Genomic DNA, 26658 nt, shown 5'->3' with positions numbered 1-26658 from the left:
ATTTTAACGAAGCTCAATGGGAAGGAGAGGGAAACATGAGAGAGGGTGCTAGTTAAAGGAGGACCCCCGTCAAGGCATTTGTTTTCTTTATGATGGGAAAGGTCAAAGAGAAAAAGAGGACAACTGAGGGTGTGAGGGCCCCAAAGGAGTGGGAGGGGATGGGATCCAGAGCCCAGCAGGACTGGTTACTCTCAGAGCAGCGGTTCTCAACCTGTGGGTCGCGACCCCTCTGGCGGTCGAACGACCCTTTCACAGGGGCCGCCTAAGACCATCCTGCATGTCAGGTATTTACATGACGATTCATAACAGCAGCAACATGACAGTTATGAAGTAGCAACGAAAATAATTTTAGGGTTGGGTCACAACATGAGGAACTGCATTTAAAGGGCCAGAAGGTTGAGAACCACTGTCTTAGAGGGAGGGAGAGGGAAAAGGATAGTGCCGGTGTATATGGAGGTGAGGTGGCAGGAAGTTGAAGGAGTTCCCATTGGTGGCTTCTATTTTCTCTGTGAAGGAGCAGGCAAGTTGTCTACTGTCTGTGGGGCCAGAGGAGGTGAACCCTGAGGTTGGGAACAGTCTGTGTGAAGAATGGAATAGAGCTGACCAGGGTCAGATGATTGCCAACCACATTCAGGGGCCAGTTGCGGTTAGAGTCCTTGAACTTACAAGGGCACCAATCTTTGGAAAAGTATGCCAACAGCTCCTAGCACATGGCAGGAGGAATGGAAAAAAATGAGCAGTTGGTGGTTATAGTTTTGCATGGTAAGGGCAAGAGGATAAGCAAATTATTGGTCTAGGGCTAGCAAGGGACAGAAGTGAAACAAGAAGAGGCTAGGAGAGAAACTAGAAGGGTCAGACATTTACTCAGGGTCTAGTGCAGGGTTGGGCAAACTTTTTGACTCGAGGGCCACAATGGGTTCTTAAACTGGGCCGGAGGGCCGGAACAAAAGCATGGATGGAGTGTTTGTGTGAACTAATATAAATTCAAAGTAAACATCATTACATAAAAGGGTATGGTCTTTTTTTTTTTTTTTAGTTTTATTCATTTCAAACGGGCTGGATCCGGCCAGCGGGCCGTAGTTTGCCCACGGCTGGTCTAGTGTATGTCTAGTAATCTGTAGGGAAACAAGTACAAAGCTAGGGCAATGCTTCCCAAACCTGACTGTGCCTCAAAATCAAGCTTAATAAAAATACAGGCTCCCTGGCCTCATTCCTAGGGTTCAGTGGGTCTCAGGTTGGGGGGCACATAAGGAAAAAGGAGACATGAGGAATATATACAGTACCACAACCCCATGATTCTGGCCTGTACAAGGTGCTGTGGAAGCCAAGAGGGCTTGGAGGTGGGAATATAGAGGGGATGACAAGGACATTTTCCTAGACAAGGGGAGCCTGTGCCTGAGTGTGACTGGTGAATCAGTTAGCCGAGCAAAGAGGGGAAGAAGCCAAATAAGCACTCCAAGTACAGGGAACAGCATGTGCAAAGGCAGGGCAGCATTTGTGGAACTCCAAGTCATTTGGTGTGGCTGCAGCAAAGTGTGTAAACAGGGGAGTGGTGATCTCTCTCAGGAGAAGGAAGCAAGAACCAGATTGTTCTGAGTCTCATTCACCGTGCTCCACTTTCCATCAAAAGAGCATTTGTCTGGCACAGCCAAGGGCCACCTAAGAGAGAGGCCAAGAATCCTGACTTTCACAGTAAATAACTTCGAAAGCAGGCTCCTCAGGCCTGGAAGGGTTAGACCCATAGGCTGGTGGGATGCAGCAGATGTGATCTTTGCAGGCCGCTAGGTGGTGAACAGTATTTTTGCTCTGACTAGAAACGAAGTGTTTACAGATTCATATGTATTTACTTACTTTGAGGGAAAGGCAGATGTCCTAAGTTCAGACAGGATTATTGAAGGAGCCTCCCTTCTGGGCTCTGAGCCAAAAACCAGAATAAGAGGCAGCCTGGAATGATCAAATGTAAAGTATATGGACATTGTGGGAAGATGTTTTCCCCCCTAAACGGTTTCTCCTCCCCCTTTCCCTGGCCCTGAAAGCCTGAAGGAGAATCCCACGCCCTCGCTCCCCTCCTTATTCTCAGAAATCTTCAGGCATATATTTCAGGATAAACCACACAAGCACGGGCACTTCATTTGTTTAGCAAACCCAAAGGTCATGTTTTGGGGCTGTTCAAGTCGGACTCTACCCACTTAACCTTCTGCAGAGTCTCCAAAATACAGTCAATCTGGTGCATCCTGTGAAGTCAGGGCAATGCAGCTCTCAAACAAACACACCCTGCCTGGAGGACAACCTAGCACTTTGCTGTCCTGGACCAGTGTCATCGCCCAGAGAAGACTCAAGGTTCATTCTGTGATCCCGCTTCAACAAACTCAAGGCCAGAGTGTTTTTTGAAAGCACTCCTGATAATGCCAAGGAAATTCGGACTCTCCTGACCAGCCCGAGACTGCAGCTGGAGTACCAGGCGCTCTGACCTTCAGAGACCTATGGACTCAGGGAGTCAGGAAGAAAGCAGGACATGGTCCCCATGCCATCTCTCAGGACAGAGGAGTATTCATTCAAAAGAAGCAGAAGGGGGATGGAGGACCAAGGAGGAAGGCAGCATTCCGCTGTCCAGAAGCACAGGCCCTGACCCCACCTGTAGCTGAGCCTTAGCCAGTACGCTGCCAGCCAAGGGTGTCCTCATCAGGCAAGCAGGAAAGCGGAGGCTTAGCCTTAGTTCTGCAGCTCTGCATGACCCTGGGGGTCACGGAGTCCAAGGACAGAGAACTAACCTCCCATTCTGAGCCTCTGCAGCCTTTGAGTGCTACCGGCTCTGTGGCCATTAAGCTTTCCATTAAAAAGAGTGAATGCTCCTGGAAGGTGCCAAGTTAATACTCTTAGATTTAAAAGCTGGGGGGGGGGGGGGGGGGCGCGGAGGAATAAGGCTTCAATAATGAAGGCCTGACTGATCGCGAGGGCCTGGGCTTAGAACCCACACCTCTCATTTTGGCACAGAGGGTCTCAGGGTAGGTCCAGGTTGGGTCTAGACACTGAGAGCCCTAATAATGTTTGTAATGGTTAATGGATAGTGAAGTTACCATATGTGGGGCATTGTGCTAAGCATTTTTCACACATGATGTCATTTACTCAATGGGAGAGGGTAAGAGAAAGAGCATGTGGGACAGAGGAAGCCGCCAAGATGGCAGGAAAGAATCCTGTAGCCCAAGAGCTGAGGGGCCTTAGCAACTGTACTAGTTTGGGCTCAAGCTGCGGTAACAGCCTACTGGAGCCGCCATAGCAAAGTACCACAGCCTAAGTGGCTTAAACAACAGGAACATAATTGTCTCACAGTTCTAGAAGCCGGAAGTTCAAGATCAAGTTGTTGACATGGTTGGTTCCTTCTGGAAGCCAAGGAAAAGGATCCATTCCAGGCCTCTCCCCCTGGCCTGTAGGCGACCATCTTCTCCCAATGTCTCTTGACATCATTTCTTCTCTATGTATGTCTCTGTGTCCAAATTTCCCCTTTTAATAAGGACACCGTCATATTGGATTAGCGCTCACTCTACTGAGCTCATTATAATGTGATTACCTCTGTCAAGATCTATCTCCAAATAAGGTCACATTCTAAGGTCGCGGGTGTAGTTGGTACTTCAACATATGAACTTTGGGAAGGGACACAACTCCACTTACAACAGTGATGTCTACCAAACTTTCTCCTTTGATTAATGAGGATATCAGAGCCCCGAGTGAGAAAGTTGAAAAAACTAAGACTAGAATCCAGGTCCTTTGGGACCCCGAGCCTTGAGCAGACTTCCCCAGGAGTAGCAGCACTGCCTGCTTTTATAGGCCCTTCTCCAAGAAGGGAATCCCTGAGCCTGGACAAGTCTGGGAGGCACCCATAGGATCTTTTCACTGGCCTGGGTGAGGACACCATAAAACTCTTACAAAACAATATTTGGAAAAAGACTCTAAAATGTCAGAGTGGAAGGAGCCCTATTAATGGAGCTTAATAGAAGCACTGAGGTTTCTTTTCCATGGTCAGGCCGCTCATTAAGGAGGCAGATACATAGTGTGTCACCCAGAACTTGGCTCCTTCCTTGCAGCCCTCCAACAGAGCAGTTAGCCAGAATATGGCTGGGTGGTGCTGGCTTCTCGCATGCTCTCTCCCATGGCGCACTCTCTTCCGCCCACCTCTGCATCGAGGCTGGCATCTGGCCTCCATACCTGCCCAGAAGGCTGGTGGGTCTCCATTTTGCAATCTGTTTTGAGAACTCACTAAAGGTTGTTTTGAAAGCCTCATGCAACTTGTAGAGCAACATGGGTTTAAGAGCCTGGCTCTTGCTGCTTCAAAAACAAGGAGGCAAAAATTGAGATTGAATATAGCACAGAAGTGTGGGTGACACCAAACCACAGATGAATTGATAGGCTGGGGAGAAGGAAGTGAAAAGTTCACCTTGTCCTTCCCTGTAATAGAGGGCTGTTGGTTTTGCAGAGGTTTGCTTTTAAAAAAAAAAAAAAATTTTTTTCATTCAATAAAAATAGCTTGGTGGGACAACGTATTCTAGCATTCGTGGAAATAAAAACTCGGAACCACATCATAGGATGTTCTGCTCCAAACTTGGCCCTGGTTCCCCAGGCAGCTCCCAGTTCCTCCTGATTTATGCAGCAGCAGTGCAGGCCCTCGCCCGGTCCCAGGTGGGGTCTGGCCTTCAGAGAGGAAGGGAGGAGATGGTTCAGCCGCATCAGCTGTTTCCCTTCTCTGAGCCAAGACCCTGGCCTCAGCCAGCAGCTCAGCTTTGTCCCCTGAGTCTGCCTTCTGTACTGTGAAAACTTTCCATCACAAAGGGTCGATTCAGGAAGCCAAGGTTAGAGGCAAATGGTCTTATTTGAAAATGGTTAAGGTCAGTGAGGCCTTGGGCTTCCTGCATTGATTGCTCTCCCAGGGCCTGGGACCAGCCCAGCGGGGTGGGACGGGGAGCTCTGCAGGTTACAGGATGTGAAAGTGGGGACTGAGGTTAGGAAAAAGAATAAAAGGCTGGGGCCAGAACACACCCAGCAGAGGGCCATGTGCAGTTCTCCTCTGTAGGGTTTCCTGTGGGTACACTGAGAACATTGTGTTCTGGCTGGGAACTTACCCAGCTGAGCCGGCTCCAGACACCGCCCCTGGGTCCTAGTGCTGCCTCGCTCACACCCGCAGCCTTAGCTGCCTGCACCTGCATGACGTCCACTGTAAGGCCCCGGGAGGCCATTCCCATTGTGTCCTCCCTACTGCGTGAGGCCCCCAGTGACCAGACTGTGAGCACTTACCTTCTGATGCATCCTCCTTTCTGAAGCATCCTCATTGTGCTTGGCACTGTCACACAGTAGCATCTCATGTCCCCCCTGACAAAACATCCTGCAGATGACAAAACAGAAGCTCTGGATATTGGGAGGAACAACCAAGGTCAGTATCAAGGTTTTGGGACCCAGGTCTCCTGACACTCTAGGGATAACTGATTTTGAGATATCATTTCAAATCCTTGAAATGAATGTAAGCCTTTGCCTTCAAAGTTTCTCTGCAGATGAATTTGAGAATTCTTAATGACTTCTCCAAAACAGCTCAAAGCTCAGGCATGTGGTGCAGAACTGTCCAGAGAAGCCATGGCCCGAACTCTGCCCTGTCTAGAATCTGGCCAGTCCTAGCAATCATGTCTGTCCTGTGCATAAGCTCCCTGGAACTGCCCCCAGGAGCCTTTGTGCAGCACACCAGGCCCCAGGTTGTTCTGTGCCCGTAGAGCAGCGTTTCTCAACCTGTGGGTCGCGACCCCTTCGGCGGTCGAACGACCCTTTCACAGGGGTCGCCTAAGACCATCCTGCATATCAGATATTTACATGACGATTCATAACAGTAGCAACATGACAGTTATGAAGTAGCAACAAAAATAATTTTATGGTTGGGGGTCACCACAACATGAGGAGCTGTATTTAAAGGGCCAGAAGGTTGAGAACCACTGCTGTAGAGGGTCCGGGGACTCAGAAGTATATGCTAGGCCCCAGCTCAACTAGCCAAGAATCAATGAGCTACCAGTGAGGGAGACAGGACTAGTAGGGAATGGAGGCTCTCTGATTAGAAGAGATTTTTGCAGTTTTTAAAGTTTTTAAGTTTCCCCTACTAGACTGTAAACCTCTTTTTCCAAGTTATCTTTATATGTGTGTGTGCTGGTCCTTGATGCACAGTTGTTGGATGACCTGAATCAAAGTCACTCACTTGAAGGCCTTGCCTTTAGCTATGGATCCCAGGTTATTCAACAACTGCACATTGAACATCTTCTGTATACTAAGTATTGCCTGAGATCATGGGCACACAATTGCTAAAAACAAGTACACAAAGGAAAGGCAGTCTTGGTGATTGCCCCTCCTAGAGATCACGGTCCAGTAGAAAGGCATTCAATAAGCAAGAGCACCCTAGCCAGTTTGGCTCAGTGGATAGAGCATCGGCCTGCGGACTGAAAGGTCCCAGGTTCGATTCTGGCCAAGGGCACATGCCTGGGTTGCAGGCTCAATCCCCAGTAGGGGGCATGCAGAAGGCAGCTGATCAATGATTCATCATTGATGTTTCTATCTCTCTCTCCCTCTCCTTCCCTCTCTGAAATCAATAAAAATATATTTCAAAAAAAATAAGCAAGAGCAATCCCAAGGTCCATGGTCATCCTACGGGAAGTCCAAGGTGCTATGAATGAGCATGGAGTGCTACGGGTGAGCAAAGTTATTGAGGAAGAGCCCTTTAAGCCGTGGCCCAATGGGAATTAGCCAGGTGAAGGAGGTTGGGAAACAGAGGTACAAGCAGAGTGAATGGTGCTCATGAAGACCTGGAATTTAGCAAGCAGGTGGCTCATTGAAAGAATGAGAAAAGTCTTCTGAGTCTTCCTGAACCCCACCTACAGGAAATCCAGTTCTCACTGCAGGGGAGAGCCCAGCCATTGTTACTCTCAGTGAGAAAGGAATCCTACTACTTCTCTGTGGCCTCCCCCCAGCCCCAGACTCAATCCTAAAAGATAACTGGGACCCATGTTAAAGCAGGAAGGAGGAAGGCCATCGGTACAGCCAGAAAGAGCCGGTACTGGTCCAGTCACGGGGACCCTGGACTAACAAACTGTGCAAAGCACTGTCCTCCTCTCTCTAGACTTCATGCTTCATACTTAGATATTCTCAGTGTTTAGCCTGACACTCGGCCCGTCCTGAACTGGTGAATGACAGCAGTTCCCATCTGTTCCTTCCAATGCTAAGATTCTGGGTCTAAGACCCACAGTCAGTCCTGCCCAGGATTCTTCTGGCAAAAGAAGTGCCGATAAGGAAGGAGCATAGAGCCCAGCACACCCACAAGTGTCTGGTGAATAAATGAGGGAATGAACGAATGAATGCTCTCCCTGAAGTCACTCTAAAAGCTTTCCAGATCTTTGCTTTGAGCTCCTATAGTCACTCCTATTCCTATGCAGTGGTTATCACCAGCCACTTCATACACAGACATCAGAGTTAGTGGGGAAAATGAACCTAGATCTTGCCTGGAGTGCTCCATCCTAGAGGAAGAAGTAGAAGAGCTGAGGAGCAGCGTAAGGAAGAAAAAGAAAGGACTAAAATGTGCAGAGTCTGGAAATTGGTGCACATTCTCATGCAGCGCTCCCTGCCTTATAAACCCCAAACCTGCTGATGCTCCTCCTCGCTCCTGTGAACAACTAGGCCTCTCCAGGGCTGGGAAAGGACAAGTGCTCCCTGAGCCACCATACTCCCTGCTTGCCCTGAATCAGGTACTGTAGCAAGGACAGCAGTTCCCAGCGCCGACACACCCTCAAATGCATTTTCCCTCTCCTGTGGGTTTCTAGGCTAGCCCGCAAAAGCCTGATTCATCCGCAACCACACTGAAACATAGAATTAATTCTGGCTCTACCCTGGGTGAGCGAGGCCATTATGGCAACCAAACCACCACTTACAGCATTATTTTGATGGGAAAATGTGTTCTGAGCTCCAAGCAACCAGATTATAAGTGGGACACGGGCACACCCAGGTTCGAATCCCAGCTTTAACACTTCCTAACCATGTGGTCATGGGCAAGGCACCTTCCTCCCCAGCCTCAGTTTCCTGCCTTGTGAAAGAATACCTCCTTTGAGAAGGTGGTAGTGCAGACTAAACAGACACCTGTGAAAGTGCCCTAGCACATGGCAGATGCTCTCCTCCTTCCTTTCAGCGGGGCTTTTGTGAAGAGACGTGGAGACAAGACTTCAAGCACAGTCCCCGCAAAGTGGGTTCTTTATCCAGCTTGCATGGAGGCAGTATTACCACTGGACTCGGGCTCAGAGCAAGTGTTTATGAGATAAATGAGCTGCTGTCTAGAAATCACAGAACATTCCTCATCTTTGACCTTCTCCAGTCTTTTACTGGCTTATCTGAGCCAAGAAACTTCTCCTGCCCCTACTCAGCTCCCTCTCCCTCCCCCAATCTCTCCATGAACATCATTGTTCTGACTCCTTTTGCTCCTGGTCCTGGGAAGGGGCTTCGCCTCCAGAAGGGGCCAAAAGCCCTGGCCTTTCACCCCAGGCCTGGCTGAGAGCCCAGAAGAGCAAGCAGGAGGAGCCCAGAGACCCAGGCAGGCACACCCCAGCCAGGGGAAAGCAGACCTCCTCTGCTGGCTTAGGCTTTGGCCCCTCCTTGCTTCGTTTGTTTCCAAGCTGCAGCCAGAACGGTCTGTACTCAAAGGAGGGTGAACCGGCCAAGGCATCCGTAGGGTCCTAAAGGTCCCCCGCATTCCTTTCTTTGCCCTTGTTCCTATGAGCCAGGGTCCTGGTCTTGGGTTTCTAGCCTCTTGCCCAGGGTCACCAGCGCTGTGGCCAGTCACCTTGCATGAGTCGTCCTACACTGCCCTATGCGCCCACATCCCATCTCCACTCGATGCCCCTGTCTCCACAACAGCCTCTACTTTTCCACATTTGGAACCACAGGGCCTTCTGAGACCCTCCCTCCATCTTTCCAGGCCCAGTCAGTGCCCCTCATCCTGCAGCATTTCTCATTGGGTCTCCACCTCTCCGGCCCCACCCACCTCTTTACCCATCCCCCGCAATCCTGCAATAACAAAAACACAAACTCTTGTGAAAGCAGTATGAGCTCATGGTGAAAACCCAACAGTGCAGAAGGTGAAAATGAAAAGTAAAAGCTCCCCGCCCTCCGTCCCTCAGAGATAACCTCTGTAAACAGTGTCCAGTATCCTCCTGGATGTTTTCTTTGCACCCTGAAGTATGTGTCTGCAGGGGCGCGTCCTCGGCTTTTTCTTCGGAATGAGATTATAGCGGACACATTATTCTGCAACTTGTTTTCACCTGACAATGTATCTTGGGCATCTTTCCAAAATCTACCTCACTCTTTTTAACACCCACATAATATTCCAGGATTTGGAATTTATTTCACTATTCCCCTGGCACAGACACCTCGGTGGTTTTCAGTTTTTGCAATCACTATTTACTTTGGTTCTCAGCCGCAGGTCTCAAACCTCCAGTCTGCCCTCCACACCACTGCTCAATGCTAGCACCCAGCTCAGCCACCTTCCTTGTGTTAGGATTGTTCACTAGGTGTTTTATCTCCTCTCCTACATCTTAAGCTCCTCAAGACAGGGTGTTTGCCTAGGAGCTACTGGCAAGGAGCACTCTAGTCCTGTCAACTCTGCAATTTGTGAGCCAACCTCAGTGCCGCCCTAGGGAAATGTAAGGAGGTTCTCAGGCCACATGAATACTCATTCTTGGTTTTCACATACATTTATTGGGAACTCCGTGATCCTGACTTTGTGCAGGGTACTGGAGCTCCAGGATGAAACAGATACAGACCTTGGCCTCCTGGATCTTACAGTCAGTGGGAAAGGCAGACATTGGACACCCACACCGATAAGCACAAGTATAATTACATATGGGATAAGTGCTTTGAAAGGAAACGATAGAGGAGAGCTGGAGCCACCAGGGAAGGCCTCTATGAAGAGGTGATGAGGTGCAATGGAGAAGGCCAGTGCAAGCCAGCAGACCAGGGGATCTGGTTCCCATTCCAGTCCACTCTGGACACTTCCCCTGTAGTCTTCTCATCTGACAAGGGAAATCCCCTTCCCAGTTTTAACTTTCTGTGACAATAATAAATGCTATTAGAGTTCAAGGGAAGCAGAGTTCCCCATTGCCTGGGAAGGTCAGGGAGACTTCTTGCTGATTTTACACTAACCTTGATTCACACTTGATTCACACGTGGGCTCTAATTCCATTCAATTCTGGGCCAAATATTTGTTGAGCATACACCATATGTATGAACACATAGAAGGTGTGTGTGAGAGTATGTGTGGGTGTTGGGGGGAGTTGGGGTGGTGGTAGTGGTAGGTACTTAAACGATTTAAAACATGTGATTCCTGAAGGAGTTTACAGTCTGAGGAGGCATCAGACCCAGAATAGGATCATTTCAATACACAATGTCCAGTGGGAAGAGAGCAACTCATCATGGTTATGTGAACTGAGCACTGGCTTCAAAGCCAAGCAGGTCTGGGCTGGACTCCCTGCCCTGGACAACCTGGCAGGGGAACATGGAGCTTCCCAAGTGTGTTGAAAGAGGGCTCCTGGACAGCTCTGAGCTTCAGACAAGCATGCAGTGTGAGTCAGAGCTAGAAGGGCATCTGAGGAAAGTAATCGCTGTGAAGATGGGAGCAAGTAGAAAGAGAAGATTCTTAAGACTATAGAGGAAAGGCATCCCACAGGTCACGGGGACCTGGGTAAAGTCACTCAGACCAGTGTTGAAAAAACATCCAAACAAAAAAGAGCAGTTTAAGCAGCACAAGCGTCCCCCATTTTCTTCCCCTGGGCCAAGAATTTCATGCCCCAGAGAGGGCACCAGATGGGAGAAGACAGAAATCTGCTGTTACCTCTACAGTCTCACTTCTGGGTCTATGTGTCTGTTTCTCTTTTATGTGATTAAAAATACTGTAAATTATATGCTTATACTTTGTTGATGTCCTCTTTATGATCCTGTACATGGCTGTATATATTTTGCACATCTACATACATATTACTCTGCAAAGTTGTATACACAAAGCTATGTACACTGTACTTTATGGAAAATTTAAGAGCGTTTCAGAGGTAATTAGATCCATATGTGATTTTTCCCCTCCTGTGCTGTGGAAGGGAAATGACTCTAGAGATAGGCAAGGGTCTGTCCTGGAGGCTTGGTGGGCCAAAATAAGGAGCCAGATCTGTATTAAAGACAATAGGGAACTATTAAAACGTTCACAGAAGTCCTAGAGAGGCTACACTAGGTACAATGCATAGAAAGTTCCAGACTCTCCTTGTTTCTACTTAATCAGAGCAGTAAATCCCAAACCAGTTCTGTCCATAACTCATCTCTGCCTCACTTTCCCCATCCGTAAAAGAAAGCCTGCCAGTGTGGGGCTGCAGGACCACAAGGTCAACTTTTGCAAGCAAGGAGGCCCAGAGGCCCTGGGGGCTTCTGGTCGGCCCAGCAAAACCCAGCGACAGTGTTATCAGGTCTGGATGGCAGTCCTTGCCCCCAGGGCTGGCCAGCTCTGGAGCTGGTGCCTCAGGGCTAGGATCCTGTTCTTGGGGAAAAGAGCTTGGTGAAGCTTCTGCTGGCCTATTGGTGCCCTGCTTTCCAGGGCTAGAGACTCTTAAAACTTCCTGGGAGAGTGAGGCAACACGCCTCATTGTGCAGCCCTCAGCAAATGCAGCAGCTGCACCAAGTGCTAAGGAAAAGCTCCCATAATAACCATGTGTGATATTAAAAAGATAAAGAGGCAAATAGGTATGTAGGCCAGCTCAAAAATAGCCACCCACCCATTCGTCCTGAGTAACCATTTGTGCCAGGTGGGTACAGAGGGTTTTCTTCCGTCTCCTCTCAAGCTGATCTTCCTGCATCTTTGTAAGGTTGCCTCAGAGAGAAGGCCCCGCCTGCCCTCGCTGGAGGTGGCCTGGGCAGTTCTGGCAGGCGGCCACGCAGGGGTGGGCAGTACTCCCCGCACTCCCTCCACCAAACAAACCCTGGGGTCAGAGGGCACAACCCTCTGACGTGAGGTCTTGGGGCTAAATCGGGGCTTTAGGGTGGTGACTCATGGGCACTCCCCAGCCCACCCCTAGCAGGTTTTCCGCGCACCCAGAGGCCTCCCCCACCCTACAGGGGCCGCTTTCTTAGGAGACCAGAGACCAGGTCCAGGACAGTCCCAGCCTCACGGCTTGGGGAGCTCCCCAGCCTCTCCCTCCCTCCACCTCCCCCCCTTCCCCCGTGCTCACCCGAAAGGCGCGGGCCCCTCCGCCCTGCCCCCACCCGCGGCCCCGGGGCCAAAGCGCTGAGCTCAGCACCGCGGCGCCGGCGCCTCCTCCCGTGGGGGCGGGGCCGGGGAAGCCCCGCCCTCCTCCCCAGTTCCACCGCCCCTCCATCCTCCTCCCATCCCCCCAGATGTACGTTCTCCAAGTCACGTCCCAGCTCCCCACCCCCCGTAGGGGGTCCGCGGAGACCCACCCCCAAGTCAGCTGCTCAGCATCTGTCACCTCCGAGGCCGGCTCCCCACGGGCGCAGCTCACAGCGGGCGGGGGGGGGGGGCGGGGGGAGCGGCAGGGGGAGTGGGTGGGGGAGCGGCAGGGGGAGTGGGTGGGGGAGCGGCAGGGGGAGTGGGTGGGGAAGCGGGGGAGCGGGCGGGGGGGGGGAGCGGCAGGGGGAGTGGGTGGGGAAGCGGGGGAGCGGGCGGGGGGGGGGAGCGGCAGGGGGAGTGGGTGGGGAAGCGGGGGAGCGGGCGGGGGGGGAGCGGCAGGGGGAGTGGGTGGGGGAGCGGGGGAGCGGGCGGGGGGCCTCCCCTCCCCCAACCCGGCTGGCCCGACTGCAGACCTCGGGGAAGTCGGGGAAGCTCTGTGTGCACCTCTCCCCAGAGCAGACTCCAGGAACTTAGATTTTTGTTTCTCCCTGCGTTTGTTTTTAAGTCTGTACAAAACTCCAGCAGTGGCTCCTAGATTCCTACGCCGGGTCTGCCTTGTGGACACGGGGACGAGGAGAGCCCCTCTGGAGCTCCCCAAGTTCGCCTTCCGAGGGGAGAGCGCTCAGGGAGGTACCTGCAGGGATGTGGTGGCAGAACCACTGTCACTTTGGGCCCGTGGGTGACTAGCTAAAGGCAAACCCCTTGGGGGGGGGGGGGGACAGAGAGGAGAGAGGGGAGGGGCTGCTTAATTGGCAGGGGGAGGAAGACCCTGATGAGATACAACAGGGGCCAGCCCGGGAGAGAAAGCTTTTTGTCAACAGCTCCAGACGTTCGCTCTACCTTCTACCCACCACTCCCCGCCGTGTCCTGCCCCTCCATCCCCCCCAGGCTCACAACCAGCGTGTTGGGAACTTGGGACCGAGGAGATGAGCTGTAGCCGGAGCGCGGCTCCAGCCTGCTGGCCCGCAAGCCCCAAGCCCTGCTCCTCGCTGGGCATCGGCTTTCTTTTCTTTTTAATCCTCACCCAGGATACGTTGGGTTTTTTAAATTGATTTTTTAAATATATATTTTATTGATTTTTTACAGAGAGGAAGGAAGAGAGATAGAGAGTTAGAAACATCGATGAGAGAGAAACATCGATCAGCTGCCTCCTGCACATCTCCCACTGGGGATGTGCCCGCAACCCAGGTACATGCCCTTGACCGGAATCGAACCTGGGACCTTTCAGCCCGCAGGCCGACGCTCTATCCACTGAGCCAAACCGGTTTCGGCTTAAATTGATTTTGAGAGGAGAGAGAGAGAGAGAGAGAGAGAGAGAGAGAGAGAGAGAGAGAAAGAAAGAGAGAGAAACATCGATTGGTTGCCTCTGGTACTTGCCCCACCCAAGATCCAGCCTGAACCTTTTGGTGTACCCGATGACACTCCAACCGACTGAGCTGCCCAATCAGGGCCGCGCCTCGCTTTCCTAACTTGCAAAATGACACTGATGGGGCCTGACCGTTCTACACTACACAAACGTTAGTAGTTATTGTTATTGACAGAGTTATGAAAATACTAAAGGATATGGAAGTGTTTTTAAAACCATAAAGAGCTCCAGAAAGATGAAAGATCTTTGTGAGAGGCGGCACAGTTGCCGGTGGGACTGGCAGCTTCCATCACCTGCAGCAAGGAATTCCAGAAGAAGGCCTAGCTTGCAGACCCTGGGCGGCTGCTTTTTGCATAAACCTGAGTTTCCCAAGCCCCCGGCTACTATTGGCACTGAAGATTAAAAAAAAAAAAAAAAACACTTCTGAGTGAGGCTAGAGACTTGGCAGAGGGGCAAGGAAACAAACAGTTGCACGTCTGGGAAAAGAAAGTTCCTGGGGATTGAGTGAGACCTAACTGCCAGGAGAGTGAGAGATCACTGACACCTCACCTCCTAAGGCTCCTGGCCTTCCAGCAAGTTTCCTGTCCATTAAGTAGGGGGGCGAGGCGGGGAGCAGTGGATGGAGGGTGGGCGCGCTCTCCCAGGAACCACAGGCTCTAACATTCAAAGATTGTAAGGTTTATTCCACTGAATGAAGAATTCTGACAAGTGAGAGGGCTGATTCCTCTCTGCTAACACTCTAATCCGGCCTCACTCACCTCGGCTCCTGGGGATATCCAGAGGCTGGACAAAGCCCTTCTGGTCTTTCTGCTCTGGAAGAACATACAAAAAAATAGACCTCATTTTGCTGTCCAGGCGGGCAGTGAGCCTGGATTCAGGCTGTCCCCGCTGTAGCAGCTCCTGATCATCTGTGTCTCTCCCTCTACCACTCCCCCCAGCCTGAGGAGCAAAGCCGCCCCGACCCCACCTTCCCCTTTGATACATGGCAATTGGAAACCCTCAAAGGGCAAGACCACTGGACGGCTGGAACTGGAATGTCTGCTTCTACCTTCTCTGGCAGGCCTACTCCGGATGGTCCACACCCTTACGGGCCTGGCCTGGGATTTTTAGCAAAGTAGCTCCATGAAACTCATGATTTTCCTTTCCTTCGGTATGATCCCTATGGAAGTGGAAGAGGCCTTTGAGATTCTCTAGGTCTGGGTTTTCAAAACTGGAGTATGAAAAATCCCAACACAGGATAATTGCAGTATATTTTCTTTCTATTAAAAAATTTTTTAAATCTTCACCTGAGGATATATATTTTTAGTGATTTTTTGAGAGAGAGAGAGAGAGAGAGAGAGAGAGAGAGAGAGAGAAACATCCATCGGCTGCCTCTCCTACACATCCTGACTGGGGATCGAACCCACAACCTTTTTTGGTGTACAGGGTGACAATCCACTGAACTATCCAGCTGGCAGGGCTAAAAAAGTTTTTTTTTTAAATATATTTTATTGATTTCAGAGAGGAAGGGAGAGGTAGAGAGAGAGAAAAACATCAATGATAAGGGAAAATCATTGATCAGCTGCCTTCCGCACACTCCACAATGGGGATTGAGCCTGCAACCCAGGCATGCGGCCTGAGGGGGAATTGAACTGTGACCTCCTACTAGTTCATAGGTCAACACTCAACCATTGAGCCACGCCAGCTGGGCAGGGCTAAAAATTTTTAAGTAAAAAATGTTTACTTTAAAGTTAAGTAAAACTTAACTTTTACTAAGTGAAACTAAGTAATTTAACTAGTAAATAATTTTAAAAGTTGCCACTAAAATTTAACACAGACAGGATGTAAACCTAGAATGCAAAGTTGCATTATTTGTAATAAAAGTACGGAACTTCAAAGACGTATTATATTTCCCACAGGTTGTTTCAGGTCACAGCTTAGAACCCTAATCATCCCTAGGGGCCAAATAGCCTGACCTCCGATCAGCTGCCTCCTGGCCCTCACAGGCAGCTCAGCCATTGTGCTTCGGCTTCTGGTACAAACTGAAGCGGGATGTTGCCTCAGACGCCCTCTACTTCTGCTTTCTTTTCTCAAAAGGGTTCAGAAGCCGGGGAAGACAGGGGGATCCTGGCTGAAAGCTGGCCCTGGAGCAGATGGGATTCCTCTCTGCGAGGCCGAGGGGTGTATTAGTGAGAAAGAGATGGTGCCCCGGAGTGTGGCTGAGTCCCTTCGACAGCTCACTTGACCACTCTGGGGGTGTGGGAAACAAGGTGGAAAGCAGCGGACGGCCGGTGAGCCTCTGTGCCTTGCGCCACCGTGCCTAGCGTTAATGGGGTTCTGTCAGGACCCGAAGACTACCCTCCTAGTTCTCAAAATCCCCATCCCTTTTCATGGTGGCTTATCAAGCCGACCCTTTGTGGGGTTCCCGCTGCCCTTGCACTGTCCCCAGAGGAAATAATTTCTTGTCACCAGAGAGGGACCAGGACCAAGTTAGGTCTGTCCCAGCACAATCTGGAATGTGTGGGTTCTTGACTTTGTGTAGGAAAAATTTCACAACACAAGTCCAGGTGATGTTTTAAGAGTACGTTTATTAAAGCTGGGGACAGTGAAACAAAGGAAGAGCTCAAGATAGAAGGGGCAAGATCACAGCAACAGGAGTGAGCTGAGACCGGGCTCAGATTCAGGGAAGGAAGTCACAGGAACTGAAGTTAACCAACGCCGGGCTGTGTGGATGCAGAACAGGAAGTTACAGAGGCAAAGGAGTCCTTAAAGACAAGTTCAACGGGTTAGCCCGGGACAAGCTGCTGCTGCTGCTGCTCCCCTGGTTGAGTCTCGTGGGGACCTTTAGCGTTTAGGAGAAAGAAAGCAAAGTGCACTCCTGAGGAAAAGTGAGGGGGAGGGAGCACACAAGAGTGCTCAAGAGAGAGAGTGTGGCCCTAACCGGTTTGGCTCAGTGGATAGAGCGTCAGACTGCGGACTCAAGGGTCCCAGGTTCGGTTCCGGTCAAGGGCATGTACCTTGGTTGCGGGCACATCCCAAGTAGGGAGTGTGCAGGAGGCAGCTGATCGATGTTTCTAATTCTCTATCCCTCTCCCTTCCTCTCTGTAAAAAGTCAATAAAATATATTAAAAAAATAAAAATCAAAATCATCATTCTCCCCTTTAAAAAAAAAAAAAAGAGAGAGTGTGCACTGGGTCAGAGGGTTTGTTAAGTTTTTATTTACAAACCCTGTGTCGAGGGCTGACTTTCAGTGGATCTCAGCGAGGGAGCTGCTCTGCTACCTATGAAACCCGGACCCAGAAGCAGGTTATCTACAAGATAGTTAATCAAGGCCGACCAGCTTCTGGGTTGGGGTTCCATATGAAGCAGCCTCACTGTGATCTATTGAAAATCAGCCTTCAACACAAGGGTTTGTAAATAAAATTAAAAAAAAACCTGAAAGTTAGTTAAACAATGATTTAGCATCAGGTTCCCCACAAACGTGCATTGTATGACAGGCAAGGGGTCAGCCCCCTTTCAGGGATGATGGGCTCTCCGTACCAGACCTCGGACCTCTGTCCAGACATGCAGAGAGGCACGCCACACCGCCCAGTCTTGAGGGTCTTTATCTGTTTTCTAAAGGTGGGAGTTCTAGGGGAGACCTCAGGGGAGGGTCTCAACAGAATATTCAACAGTTTTCCAGGGATGTTCTTTAATATGCTGATACATCAAAATGAGCTTATAGGGGAGTTTGGGATCATTCCCTAGTTAGTTTTACTGCTTTCTTTTTATCTTGGATTTGTCTGGCTCTAATTGGGCTTTTTTGTTATTTATTCCCCTGACTTCATTCTCTGGAGTTTGGCTGGCACTAATGGCACCAACTGGGTCTCTGTTATCTCTCTCCCTGACCAGGGTGATTTAAGCTGCTTACTCCCTGGTTGGGAAGGAGAGGTATGAACCATCCGCTCCAAAGTGTCCTTGGTTAGGGAAGATAAGATCTTGTGATTTACTAGCAGGCTGGTAATTGCTCCGCCTTGTTTAACTATCTTGTCTCAGTTTCCCTCTGTCCACTTCCCAGGGAATTTTCCTAACTTCTTACTATCCTGTCTCATTGTGAAACCTAGGAGCCCAGAAGAATTGTCTGGCTGTGAGCTCATCATTATCATCTGTGGGCCTAGTCCCGCCAGGTGCATGCCATCTCACTAGCCCTAACCCAGTGGTTCTCAACCTTGGCTGCACATTTCTGGGCCTCATCCTCCGGAAATTCTGTTTCTTTGTTACTAATATTGTGGCCTCACCCCGTAACAAAGAAACAGAATTTCCGGAGGACGAGGCCCAGAAATTAGGATTTAAAAAAGATTCCCAGGTGATTCTAATGTGCAGCCAAGGTTGAGAACCACTGGCCTAACCCATCCCCAACCCAGACAGAGGCCCTTTGATAGACTGGGGAGCCAACCCAGTGTTCCTCCCAGGACCCATCTCTCTGGGAGGTCAGCAGACAACCCAACTAAAGTAGAGCATCAGGACGGCCTGGAGAGCTTTTGTACAAATGCGAATGGGGTTAGGAGATGGAAATCTGTGGTTTACCAGCTCCTCAGCTGTTTCTGATTGTACCAGTCAGGCTTGAAAGGCACTGGTTAACGTAGAATCACTCGGGGCCTTAGTTTCCTCATCTGTAGAATGGCACGATATTCATTCCTCAGGGTGTAAATACATAATACATTTTTTTTTTAAAAAATATGGAACGCTTCACGAATTTGCGTGTCATCCTTGTGCAGGGGCCATGCTAATCTCTGTATCATCCCGAAGCGAGCACCATAATACATTTTTAAAAAATATATTTTTATTGATTTCAGAGAGGAAGGGAGAGGGAGCGAGACAAAAACATCAATGATGAGAGAGAATCACTGATGGCTGCCTCCTGCACACCTCCTACGAGGGGTTGAGTCGAAATCAAACCTGGGACCCTTCAGCCCACAGGGTGATGCTCTGTCCACTGAGCCAAACCAGGTAGGGCAATACATAATATATTGTAAAAGCTTCTTGGAAGGGCTGCACAATATTATGTATTGTTAGTATTTCCATTTCAAAGAGCTTTGTTTGCAGAAGGACTCCCCGCTAATATTCTAAGTTTTTAATTCCTCCTCCAATAGCACTGTGAAAATCCAAGCATGACGCCCTGGCTGTCAACAGCTGAACAGCCCTCCAAGTAAACCAGGTGCGCTTATAATCCTGCTATTTTGACTAACTTGTTTGTTGTTTTTCAGGTAAAAAAAATCACAGAAGTCCTGGGAACACTTTTGCTGGCTTCACTGTCCCACCTCCTACCGCCATACTACCCTCCCCGCACCCACTGACCCCTGACCCACTGGCTCCTCCTACCACCTACACTCCCTTCCTAAGAAGTTTCCAAAGGGCTGTAGGCCAGAGAGATACAGGCAAGCTGGCTGCCCTTCAGGGGTTCCCATCCTGAATTCTGGGGTTCCCAGGATCACACTCCCACCCTAAGATCTGGTTTAACTCCCCAAACCCGATTGGGGCAACTTGCCAGACAGAGGCCCTGGGAACCATGCGCAGGACAGAAACCGCCTGAACAGGGAGGGGCAGGTGGCCAGGCTTGAGTGCTCATTGACTTTAAATTGCAGGCTGCAGCGGGTCCCACGGGAATGGAGCAGAGCTCAGGAAGAGACAATGTCTGTATGGTCAGGGCTCTGGCCATAGGGACTGGGACGTGGGGCCTGGTGAACTGCATGGGCCTGAGTCACTGGGGACCTTACACTAGCCCCAGCCAGTCTCCCCATCGGGTTGTCTTGATGCAGATTCTCACTGCGCATGGTGTCTATTTGACCAACGCTCCCTGGAGCACAACCACCAAGAAGACATATGTAAATGCAGAGACTAATGGGAATGGTGCCCTCTGGGAGTTATGCAAATGGAAGCCTTAGGCCCTACAACAAGAGAATATAAACTTCAAAAGTATCTTGAGGAGAGTAACTGCTTGATGGGTTTGGTCTCCTTTGAAAGGATAAAGATGTTTTATAATTAAATAGAGGTGGTGGTTGCACAACATTGTGAATACAGGAAATGCCATTGAATTGTTCACTTTTAAATAGTTTTACTGTATGTAAATTTCATCTCAATTTTTTAAAGTATTTTGAGGCGCTTGAAAGTAAAGTACTAATTGCTTTTAAAGATTCTCCACAACGAGGCAGCAGGCAGCCGGCAGCCGTCTGTACAATGTCACCTCTCTCCCCAGCGGCCAGGGGTTGCTGACAAATTTCCAACTGGAAGAACTGGGTTACCCTAAAAGCCTCACTTCCAGACCTGAGCTGAAGAGGAAGGAAATGTTCAGATACATCAAGGCTCTGGGCAGCACTTGCCAGAAAGGGGATAGAAAGGTAGGAGCACCCTAGCCGGTTTGGCTCAGTGGATAGAGCGTCTGGTTGGCGACCGCTGTTCCAAAGGTTCCCTTAAACCAGCAGTCGCCAACCTTTCGGACCTCACAGACCACTGGTTGGCGACCATGGGCTAAAGGGTTCCAGGTTTGATTCTGGTCAATGTGCCTGGGTTGTGGGCTCGATCCCCAGTAGGGGGCATGCAGGAGGCAGCCAATCAATGATTCTCTCTCATCATTGATGTTTCTACATCTTTCTCCCTCTCCCTTCCTCTCTGAAATCAATAAAAATATATTAAAAGAAAAAGATAAAAGAAAGGTAGTAACATCAAAGACTGCTGAAGGGCCCACCTAGATGCTGAGAATCCAGATGGTCTGTAATTCTGGGAAAATCCAGCACCTTGCTTAATCTAGCCATCCGTTTATTCATTCATTCATTCATTCATTCATTCATTTTTTTTGCCCAAGGAACATTCACTGAGCCTCTTCAAGTGCTAGCCTCTGGAAGGTAAGTAGACTACCACCCTCAACAAGCTCATAGTCCAGTGGGAAGATGAAAGTGGAAACAATTATTAACAGAGATAAGCCGTCAGTGTAAGGATGACCTAAGTAGGGGGGGGGGGCACCCAAGGGATGGAGGTTTGGAGTGGGGGCACTCGGGAAGGCTTCCTGGAGGAAAGGATCCCAGAACTGGGTCTCCAAGGCAACCCTGACCTGCAGCCAGCCTAGGCCCCAGGGGAATGGGGGTGGGGTGGGGGGAGAGGAGAGAAGCACACCAAATGCAGGCTTTACAGGATCTTTGAGGGCTCTGAAGAGACCTAACCGAAAGGCCAGAGGATGGAGATGCCTCCGCCCAGGAGTGACACATTTTTGGGTTTCCCCCCATCCCCTCTGCTTCAATGCAGGGAAAGGTGTACAAGGTAGTAAATAAGTTTTTTCATCTCCAGGCAGGTGGAAGGGATCCTACCCTTCATTTCACAGGGATGAACCAAGACCCTTCACCCTGGCTCCTCAGAGGGACTAACACAGTGGTTCTCAACCTTCTGGCCCTTTAGATATAGTTCCTCATGTTGTGACCCAACCATAAAGTTATTTTCGTTGCTACTTCATAACTGTAATGTTGCTACTGTGATGAATCGTCATGTAAGTATCTGATGTGCAGGATGGTCTTAGGCGACCCCTGTGAAAGGGTCGTTGGACCGCCAAAGGGGTCGCGACCCACAGGTTGAGAACCGCTGGGCTAACAGGACATTCCCCTTCCAGCTCCAATGGCTCTCCTGGCAGACAAGGCCCCCTCCTTCACAAGAGTGAAGGGTATCAGAGGGGAAGCCATGCAGAGTCCTTTTCCCTCCCTCCCTCTAGGCCTCAGCCAGGCCTCCTTCCAGGTGGTTTTTCACTCTGTACCCTCATTGCTCATACTCTGGGGAAATGCTCCAGGGATAAAGGACTGCCTGTCCTTTTTTCATCACTTTGTGGAAACACAATGAGACAGCAACAAATGTATTTCTTTGGAAAAGAAACAAAATTACGTAAGTGTCCATTAACATAGTCCTTCCCATTTGAGAAAGGGTGTTTTATGAACAGAATGAGACAGTGAATGAAAAAAGGTGCTTAGCCCACTGCTCCCATGATGGTATTTATTTGGGTGAATGAATGATTCCTAGTAAACTGACCTTACCAAACTGGGTCTGGATGGTCAGTTTGCTTATGAAGATCCACTTTTTAAACATTTCCATTTTTCTTAGTGTTCCAGTTTTCTGAAATACACCCCCCCCATTTATTTCCTCAGAGAGAGAGAGAGAGAGAGAGAGAGAGAGAGAGAGAGAGAGAAGAAAAATACCCTAAGTCTACCTCCTGCTCTCAGTCAGTCTGGTGAGAGGAGGGAATGGTCCTCCGATGAATTAATTTCCTGACCTTCTCTCCTGGGCAACAGAAAGACACAACCATACGGGTAACCCCTCAACTCTCTTCTTCTCACTTCAAGGGGATGTCATCTACCCCTAGCCCTCCAAGCACTTCACATAACTACCCTGACCTGGTATCTTGAATGTTCCCAGCAAGTGGCAGCAGTTGGGAGGATAGGAGACCAAGGGCAGAGTTCAGGCCTTGCAAGCCCCAGAGGCTAAGGGAGTGCTCTGTTCTGCTGGTCTTGAAGATATCTCCTCATCTGAGTACCCTCCTTTATTTTTTATCCATAAATTTGCTTCCAAGGGTGGCTTCCCATCTGGAAAATGGGAGGGGGGGGGGGGTGCAGGGATTGAATTCTGGTCCTTTCCAGTTCTCAGTCTTGATGTGTGCGGATGGACCACGGATCAGCCTTTTTATTATTATTTTTTTAATGGGGGTGGGGGTGGTGGTGGGAATGGCAGTGGCCTTACCTCTCCAGCGGGAGGCAGCAGTCAGATCAACCCCTCCTGGAGGCAAGGCCCACCTGTCCGATTAGGCTCCAGTCTGCCCCGGGGGGCAGAAGCATCTGATGTAAGTTTGGTTCCCTCTTTAATCAGGATCCTCTTGTTTCAGACCGATAAACCTTTAAAGAAATTAAGGTCCAGGAAGTCTCAATCTATCCCCACCCTCAGCAATCAATGTGTCTCCCAGCACCGCTGCCAGGCCAGGCCAGATTTCCTGTGGCCCCACCTGAATGATGAAACAGGGGATGGCCATTGCGCTCCCGGGCTTTCCGAGATACAGATCCTTGGTCCTGATGCAACTCTTGGTGTCTTTTACACAAAGCTCCGTGGACGCCGGGGCGCTAGGACCCGACGGACGCCCGGGGGCGCTCGGCCGCAGCGGCCCCAGAGTCACTTTTGCACCGCGGACGTCAGTAGGGACCGGGGTGGCTCAGTGCATCCATGTGATTTGGGTCCCAGTTCTCAGCCCCAGGACCAGGCGCTGGGAGCCCCAGCCCATCGACTCTCCTTTAACCCCCTCCCCCAACCCTTTCCTTGGGAGCAGTTGAGAGATGGTGGCGGACACGGTTTGGGGGACTAGGCGCATGGGGGGAGGGGGGACACGGACCCCCCCCCCCATTAACCCATCCCCTGGGACTGTAGAGTAACTGGCGGGTGGGCAGATGGGCTGCGGGGAAGGGGGAGCTCGGAGCCCGGAGCTGCCCAGTTTGGGGACCCCATCCCCATATCCGATCACTCGCAGGGCAGGGTTAACGTGGGGTACGTGAGGGAGGGCCGGCCACGTTCAAGTTAGCTCCCCGTGCTGCCGTCCCGCGGGCATCCATCCGTGCGCCCAGCGGTACGCTTGGCCTCAAGTTCCCAGACTCGGGCAACCGTTTTCCCGGCCCACCGCCCCTTCCAGCTCCCCTGCCTCTCCCCCCGCGCGGGGCCGGCTCCCCCATCCCCCCGCAACACGACCCCATAATAAACAAGTCTTTCCTTGATCCACCCCTGCCGCGAGCGCCCTCGGGGACCTTGGCAGCTGCAGCGGCCGAGGAGCCTTTCTCGAAAGGGGGCGTGGCCACCGCTCGGGGTTCGGCCGCCGAAAGTGCTGGGGCTCAGCAGGGGCGGGGCCAGGCCGCTGTCACCGGGCAGGAGAGAACGTTGCGAACGTGCGCCCGGCGCCCATTGGCGGTGGCCGGCCACACTCCCGCGTCTGGATTGGGCTGCTGTTCCCAGGGGGCGTGGCTTCTCCGAGCCAGTCCTTATAGGCCTCTCCGCGCTGGTGCTGGGGACCGCGGCTGGCCGAAGGGTGGTGAGAGTGGTTGGAGCGGACAAGTCCGGGCAGCGCTCGGGGACTGGCACCGGTTCGCGCACTCATTCAAGCGGCTCTCGTCCCAGCAGTTCTCGCTGACCGCGCTTAGCTGGTGAGTGTCCCTTCTCGAGGTGCCGACCCCTGCGCGGGGAGGCCTCCGCCGTGCGGGTCCCTGCCTTCCCCGCCTGGTCCAGCCCCCACACTGACGCCAGGTCCGTGCCCCTCTTGTCTTGCAGCGTCTTCGGCGCTCCCGTACCCTGAGCTCATCTGCCAACGTGGTGGTGTCGGTCCGCACCATGCCTAGCCTTTGGAATCGCTTCTCGTCGTCCTCCCCCTCTGCGTCTGCGTCCTTGTCCCGAACGCCCACCCCCGATCAGCCGCCGCGCTCGGCCTGGGGGTCGGCGGCCCGAGAGGAGGGGCTCGGCCGCTGCGCGAGCCTGGAGAGCTCGGACTGCGAGTCCCTGGACAGCAGCAACAGCGGCTTCGGGCCGGAGGAAGGTGAGCCACGGGCGGGGGCGGGGGCGGCAGCGACTCGGGGGCCGGGGCGGTGAGAGGAGCGCCGCGCTGGAAGGAGTCAAACCCACCAGAACCCAGATGGCGGAGGGATGGAGGAGTGGAGGAGGGGCATTGGAGTGTAGGGCACGAGTGTGGGGTGGAAACTGAGGCACGGAGTGCTGGTTTCTTCGGGAAGCATCATCTCCCCAGCGAGCGAGTTGCTCTGACACCGTCCCCCGTGTGCTCTCCCTTGCAGACGCGGCATACCTGGACGGGGTGTCCCTGCCCGACTTTGAGCTGCTCAGCGACCCCGAGGACGAGCACCTGTGTGCCAACCTGATGCAGCTGTTGCAGGAGAGCCTGGCCCAGGCACGACTGGGCTCGCGGCGCCCCGCGCGCCTGCTGATGCCCGGCCAGCTGGTGAGCCAGGTGGGCAAGGAACTGCTGCGTCTGGCCTACAGCGAGCCCTGCGGCCTGCGGGGGGCGCTGCTGGACGTCTGCGTCGAACAGGGCAAGAGCTGCCACAGCATCGGCGAGCTGGCCCTCGACCCCAGCCTGGTGCCCACCTTCCAGCTGACCCTGGTGCTGCGCCTGGACTCGCGCCTCTGGCCCAAGATCCAGGGGCTGTTCAGCTCCGCCAACAGCCCCTTCGTCCCTGGCTTCAGCCAGTCCCTGACGCTGAGCACCGGCTTCCGAGTTATCAAGAAGAAGCTGTACAGCTCCGAGCAGCTGCTCATCGAGGAATGTTGAACTTGGGGCCAGGGGCCGACGCCGACCCCACAGCAGACAACTGAACTTTTGGGGTGGACATTGGCAGGCAGGAGCTGAGGAGCTGCTTGCTGCCTGTTAGTTAGAGAACTGACAACAGCCACTTGAGGGGCGGTGGGGGAGAAAGTGTTTCTGGGAAGCTCACGGAGGTGTGTAGAGGTGGCTTCTCGTTGGGCACAGGCTTGCCCTCAGTACTGTAGCATGAAACAAAGGTTTAGGGGCCAACCAGGCTTCTGGCTGGATGTGTATGTAGCATGTACCTTATTTTTATTGTTACTGACAGTTAAGACGACAGTGGTGTGACAGCCAGGAGTGCAGCTGGGCTGCCCTGGCCTCTGCAATTGCAATCCGTGTGTGCTCAAGGTAGCTGGCCCGGGGGGAGGGGGAGGTCATGGAGGTGTTCTGTGTATCTCATGGTCTGAAGGGGCCAAATGTGTGTGTTCTTTGTTTTTGCATCTTTTATTTTTTTGACCAGAGCTTCACTACTGACCTGTTCTAGGCAGCTATCTTACAGACGCATGAATGTAAGAGTAGAGAAGGGTGGGTGTTGGGATCACTTGGGGGATCTTTGACATTTGAGAAAAAAATACACCTGGGAGCTGCGCTTGTCCCACCCCCTGAAGTGTACTGAAGAGTTTATCTGTGAGTGGTGGGGCTGACTGGGGTGGGGGCTGGCACCCCTGCCCCAGAGGAGTGCCATCTGGGTCTTCCATCTAGAACTGTTTACATGAAGATACTCCCTGTTCATGAATACACTTGATGTTCAAGTATTAAGACCTATGCAATATTTTGTACTTTTCTAATAAAAAAAAGTGTTTGTTAAAAGTTGTTTGAGTCTCTTACTAGTGCTAAGAAATGAAAGGGAGTGGGGTGGGATGGGATGGGTACTGTTAAAAGGTGGGTTCAATCAAAATCAGGTCCACCTGTGCATTTCTCTGTCCCTTTCCGGGGCTGCCTGCCAGCCTGGTAATGGAGGTATGTGGGTTGTGTGCCATCTGTGCCAAGAACCCTGGATCCCTGGCTCTGCTGACTGAGGCTACCAGGGGAAATCACTGGAAGGTGAGTGAGTCAGACCTCCCACAGAGCCAGTCAGCAGGCAGAGCTCACCTGGCTGCCCCCTGGGTTAGGAGGCCCAGGTACAAGGGCCCCCTAAGCCCAAGTTCCTTACAGGTAATAAAAGGACTGCAAGAAACTGTTTCTGTTTAAAAAGCTCTATTTGTGCTGCAATCATGAAAATTACAAATTTTATCTTTGGATATAAAAAGGCTATAGGGCAGGGATATCAATACATGGATTTTGAATAAGACTATTTCCTTCAAGGCTCTTACTAGACAAGGAAAGTGGGGCTCAGAAAGAGACATGACCTCATGGGAGGTGTGGCCCAGGCAGGTGTAGAACACAAACACAGACACCCATGCACATGAAGGTGACGGAAGGAAGGACAAATGAGGACTTAGAGAGCAAGGGGATTGCCGACCTGTTTTCAAGAATGCCTTGGATGACCTGGACTCCTTGTACTCT

The 26658-nt window shown here is 51.4% G+C and overlaps 2 protein-coding genes across 3 annotated transcripts in view; one reads left to right on the top strand and one right to left on the bottom strand.

The window, feature by feature from the left end:
* ASCC1 (activating signal cointegrator 1 complex subunit 1) overlaps nt 1-22885 on the bottom strand; it is a 134383-nt gene extending 111498 nt beyond the window's left edge. Inside the window, exons 1-3 of one of the 2 annotated variants that reach the window (XM_081105325.1) lie at nt 22807-22885; nt 22548-22699; nt 5287-5374 (exon numbers count right to left, since the gene is read on the bottom strand). The gene's annotated coding sequence lies outside the window, so the exon portion shown is untranslated. Of the gene's footprint in view, nt 1-5286; nt 5375-12272; nt 12372-22547; nt 22700-22806 lie in introns of those variants that run through there. The other variant, XM_081105324.1, reaches the window with a different exon arrangement.
* Nucleotides 22886-23399: 514 nt separating this feature from the next.
* DDIT4 (DNA damage inducible transcript 4) lies at nt 23400-25962 on the top strand. Its single transcript, XM_081105322.1, has 3 exons — nt 23400-23986; nt 24111-24372; nt 24626-25962. Exons 2-3 carry the CDS (start codon nt 24171-24173, stop codon nt 25117-25119), a joined length of 696 nt encoding a protein of 231 aa, XP_080961448.1. The 5' UTR covers nt 23400-23986; nt 24111-24170; the 3' UTR covers nt 25120-25962.
* Nucleotides 25963-26658: the final 696 nt, after the last annotated feature.

The sequence above is a fragment of the Myotis nattereri genome (genome assembly GCF_964212035.1).
Source record: "Myotis nattereri genome assembly, chromosome: 13".
NCBI lineage: Eukaryota > Metazoa > Chordata > Mammalia > Chiroptera > Vespertilionidae > Myotis > Myotis nattereri.
Note: the sequence above shows the minus strand (reverse complement) of the source record. Positions and strands in the feature narration are given on the sequence as shown.